This window comes from Etheostoma cragini, chromosome 13 (genome assembly GCF_013103735.1).
Source record: "Etheostoma cragini isolate CJK2018 chromosome 13, CSU_Ecrag_1.0, whole genome shotgun sequence".
Classification (NCBI taxonomy): domain Eukaryota; kingdom Metazoa; phylum Chordata; class Actinopteri; order Perciformes; family Percidae; genus Etheostoma; species Etheostoma cragini.
In genome coordinates this window covers 7,606,293-7,611,181 of record NC_048419.1, presented here as the reverse complement: position 1 = coordinate 7,611,181, position 4,889 = coordinate 7,606,293, and the positions used below count along the sequence as shown (strand labels likewise).

The window sequence follows — 4,889 nt, the reverse complement described above, 5'->3', positions numbered from 1 at the left end:
TATATATATTTCGGTTCAGGCATTGGCAGAGTTTTAAAAGTATCAATTTAGCACTGGTATCCAAATCTCACCAAATCATACCTAGAGCTGTCCTGTGCCTCACCTGTTGGTGGAACTCCGCGTGGAGAAAAGGTCAATGGAAGGAGCAGAATTCATGGTCCCGCCCATCGTGGAGTCAGGGGATGAGTCTGTGGTTGCTGCAGTAGGATCCTTTTGGAGCTCTTTCAGACGCTGCTCCTACAATAATTACGATAGCTTAAGCCACTTTCACACATCCACGGCAAACCGGGAATTATTCAAAGTTTGTTTTTGTTTCCTGAAGTAAAAGGATTTGGTAATTGGAAACACAGAGAGCAGACGGCGAGGGACACTTTAGGTGTTCAGGCAAATATCCCGGAAATAAACTTACGTTGATACAAACTATCCTAATAAAAACTGTGTAATCTCTGATTGTGCAGAGTATGTGAAAATTCCCAGAAAGCAAGGCGGCATGTTGATGATGTAGGCAAAACCAGAACAAGGAATCTTCAGACCCGGATGTCTAATGACATAGTCCAAAGTTCACATGTAAAAACAGCTTTAGCAACACAAATGCTAACATGTATCCAACTACTCACTATGATACTACTCAGAATATAAATATTTTTTAATATTTTTAAGCATTTTGCAATTTGCAGTTCACAGTAGACATAGTCAGGAAATATGGAAAGAAACCACTAAAACACACCCCACTATTAGAATCTGTAACAATTATTAACAACAGTTATTATTAGTTGTTATTGAGTATTCATTTAATGATATCACTTAGAAGGAGTTGTAATTGCATGACTTCATTAAACTTAAAGATGTAACTAAATGTCTTCAGACCTGTCGGTTCCAAGCTGAAAGAAATGTGGATGAATGAGGAAAATGTACTTTTAGTGTTTTTAGGAGCGTCTGCTCTTCCTCCAGGGCGGCCTGTTTTTCCCTCTCGTCCACTTTCGTGAAAGATATGCCGGTGTTGGCCAGGGAGGAGACTGCATGGGAGAGGGTGCTAGCCCTATATTGACGGACAGACATAGAAAACGGTAACAAACCAAGAATCATTTCATGGCTATGAAACTTGCACATATCCATTTTAGCTTCTTGCTCTACCTCTCTGTGGTGTCAAAGTTGACTTGTTTCTACTGTGTTCTAAATTACTCTGAGAAAAGTACATCTTTCCATCTTCGATGCTGAACCTCCCACCCCCAAAATCCGCCCAATACTATCAAGTTGCTGAAGCAAACACAAGCCTTTGCTATGAGCCAGATCAAGTGAAGCAGACCTACCTGCTGGCTGCTGTCGAGTCTTTGACTTTCTTTCCTTCTAAAGAGGCTAAGTGCTGCTCCAGGGCATCAAGCAGGCTGCTGGGGGCCTAGTGTAAATGTCATTAAGACACAATAAGTTTCAAAGACTGAAGAAGCCTAATACAAGATGTCATCTGAATAAAAAACTAAGCAATGAAGCATGCAGAGTTCTAGCCAAAATTCCACAAACAGAAACAGTGTACTCCCAAATACAGAGAGAGAAAATGTTCAGATACTTACACAAACTGTAAACTGAAAATGGAGAGATAGAAGAAAGGGAAAAATACAGAAAATAAAGGTGGCAACAGTCAAGTTATTAAGAAAACCTTTTTGGAGAAAACCCTCCAATTCTGGATATTCTGCTACAGTACTACCTAATACATAATGATTTGAACCTGCAACTAAGTGTGTTTGTATCTAATGTTTAATTTCCGCAGATTACTGGTCTATATAAGATGGTCCTATCATATGACACACTGAACCCTTGACTCACACCTTTATTTGCTGTACAAGGTCAGGAGTGAGTGCTAGTTGGAAGGTGTTTGGTGCAATAGAGGTGGCATGCATTGCCTGCCTAGCATGCACAGCATTTATTTTTTAAACGCGTTAGGCCAGAAGCTGCAGGGGTTAGCGGCCTGTGAACGCTTCAAAACAAAAGTTTCCTGTTATGTTGTTAAATAAAAAGCTTTTAATTTGAAGCAGCAATATAAAGGCAATGTTGGGTCTTTATCCATAGTAACGATGACTTATATAAATAAAGCGGGTAGAAAAACTAAACTTCAAAACCCCAGAGATTCAGTTAGACACTACAAAGCTGAAAACACTAACTCTTTTAAAAATGTCAGTAGACATCGTTTTTTTGGCACACAGACAAAGACTGAAGGCAGCGTTTTTCATTCGTTCAGACGCTTCTAATGTATGATTTATGTGAGAGTGAAATTCAAACACAAAATCAGCCTCCCAACAGAGATAGACCTTTTTGTTAAAAACTAAAATCCTTTTTGTTTAACATTAAACTTACCTGAAATTGCTATTGCCAAACACACCAGACTCCTTTTCAACAAACAGTAATTTTATCATTGTAAAACACACTTTATTCAATGGGTACAGAAACAAAATAAAAAAAACTATGTAAGACGTCTTGATTTGTCTATCCACTTCACCACTCTGGTTTGGTTGAAATAAAACCTTTACTAGGGGACATTGTGGCTCACTGATCGGAAGGTTGGTGTTTCGATCACTGGGCCAAGTGTCCTTGGGCAAGACACTGAACCCCCAATTGCCCTTGCTGCTGCGCCATACATGCTAAAAGTATTGTTAACTTGAATGGAGTCTGTTGAGTTTAGTGATTTTGCAGCAGTTTCTGGTTAAACAAAAGGTATATGTACTGAAACCTTGCAAATATGCCTTAAGATACTTTGGTGTGTCAATATACCTAAAACCGAAAAGTAAATGTTGCATGACAGTGTATTTGTAAAAAGTACAACAGTTTACATCTTACTAAGTTAACCTGAGTTAGTGCAATAATGCAACAAAATTAAATAAACTGTTTTCGGTACACAAATGCTAATATCTACAGTATTTCAATAATATAGCACATTAGATAGGCCATTCTCCTCTTTTTAGTTAAGCAAAGCCAGTATAGAGGTGAGGAGTGTAAAGTTAAGGCAGGTTATTTTAAGTAGTTGCAAAGATCCCAAATGGTTATCTTTAGCTATTTATCTCGGGTTACCTGCGACAGATCGGGGATGTCTCCTCGATCGATTCCAACTTGCTGCAGGAAAAGAATAAAGACCATCAGATTTAGGACAGGAAACCGATCTATATGACCACCTTGCCCCTTTGTAATCTCTTACTAGTCTGATCTAACTTACCTCTGCAACTCTGAGGAACTCTGAGATTCGAGTCATTCGTGTAAGGAATTTCTTGTAGATATCAAGTCCTTCTTTGCACTGGACTTTCTTCATGTCAAAGTATTTCTCTGTTAACAGAACAAGAAAAAAGCTTGAGTTCAACAAACTGTATAGTCACAAAATACATAAAATCATTTCCCGTATTTTTGTTACTTGGACATTTTTAGTTTCATTTAAAAAAAAAAAAGAGATATATATATATAGATATATATATCTATATATACACACACACACACACATACACACACACACACACACACACACACACACACACACACACAGTGAGGAAGATAAGTATTTGAACACACTGCTATTTTGCAAGTTCTCGCACTTAGAAATCATGGAGGTGTCTGAAATTGTCATTGTAGGTGCATGTCCACTGTGAGAGACAATCTAAAAATAAATAAATCCAGAAATCACAATGTATGATTTTTAAACTATTTATTTGTATGATACAGCTGCAAATCAATGTTAATATTTGGTACAGCAGCCTTTGTTTGTGATTACAGAAGTCAAACGTTTCCTCTAGTTTTTCACCAGGTTTGCGAACACTGCAGAAGGGATTTTGGCCCACTCCTCCACACAGATCTTTTCTAGATCGGTCAGGTTTCTGGGCTGTTGCTGAGAAACACTGAGTTTGAACTCCCTCCAAAGACTCTCCATGGGGTTCATGTCTGGAGACTGGCTAGGCCACGCCAGAACCTTGATATGCTTCTTACAGAGCCCCTCCTTGGTTATCCTGGCTGTGTGCTTTGGGTCATTGCCATGTTGGAAGACCCAGCCTCAACCCATCTTCAATGCTCTAACTGAGGGAAGGAGGTTGTTCCCCAAAATCTCGCAATTCATGGCCCCGGTCATCCTCTCCTTAATACAGTACAGTCGCCCTGTCCCATGTGCAGAAAAACACCCCCAAAGCATGATGCTACCATCACCATGCTTCACAGTAGGGATGGTGTTCTTGGGATGGTACTCATCATTACTCTTCCTCCAAACACAGTTAGTGGAATTATGAACAAAAGGTTCTATTGTGGTCTTATCTGACCACATGACTTTCTCCCAGGACTCCTCTGGATCATCCAAATGGTCATTGGCAAATTAAAGAAGGGCCTTGACATGTACTGGTTTAAGCAGGGGAACCTTTCTGTGCCATGCATGATTTCAAACCATGACGTCTTAGTGTATTACCAACAGTAACCTTGGAAACAGGGATCCCAGCTCTTTTCAGGTCATTAACCAGCTCCTCCTGTGTAGTTCTGGGCTGATTTCTCACCTTTCTTAGGATCATTGAGACCGCACGAGGTGAGATCTTGCATGGAGCACCAGTCCGAGGGAGATTGACAGTCATGTTTAGCTTCTTCCATTTTGTAATGATTGCTCCAAGAGTGGAACTTTTTTTCACCAAGCTGCTTGGCAATTTCCCCATAGCCCTTTCCAGCCTTGTGGAGGTGTACAATTTTGTCTCTAGTGTCTTTGGACAGCTCTTTGGTCTTGGCCATGTTAGTAGTTGGATTCTTACTGATTGTATGGGGTGGACAGGTGTTTTTATGCAGCTAACGACCTCAAACAGGTCCATCTAATTTAGGATAATAAATGGAATGGAGGTGGACATTTTGAAGGCAGACTAACAGGTCTTTGAGGGTCAGAATTC

The 4,889-nt window shown here is 39.8% G+C and overlaps 1 protein-coding gene across 12 annotated transcripts in view; it reads right to left on the bottom strand.

Moving 5' to 3' along the window:
- Positions 1-4,889, bottom strand: part of picalma (phosphatidylinositol binding clathrin assembly protein a) — a 51,436-nt gene that overhangs the window by 13,274 nt on the left and 33,273 nt on the right. For 7 of the 12 annotated variants that reach the window (XM_034889912.1, XM_034889910.1, XM_034889913.1 and 4 more), the window contains 6 exons: positions 3,203-3,309; positions 3,061-3,102; positions 1,569-1,580; positions 1,311-1,396; positions 916-1,039; positions 104-237 (listed from right to left, as the gene is read on the bottom strand). In XM_034889912.1, coding sequence (XP_034745803.1) covers positions 104-237; positions 916-1,039; positions 1,311-1,396; positions 1,569-1,580; positions 3,061-3,102; positions 3,203-3,309 — 505 coding nt within the window. The remainder of the gene's footprint in view (positions 1-103; positions 238-915; positions 1,040-1,310; positions 1,397-1,568; positions 1,581-3,060; positions 3,103-3,202; positions 3,310-4,889) is intronic. The other 5 variants (XM_034889914.1, XM_034889923.1, XM_034889918.1 and 2 more) reach the window with 1 other exon arrangement.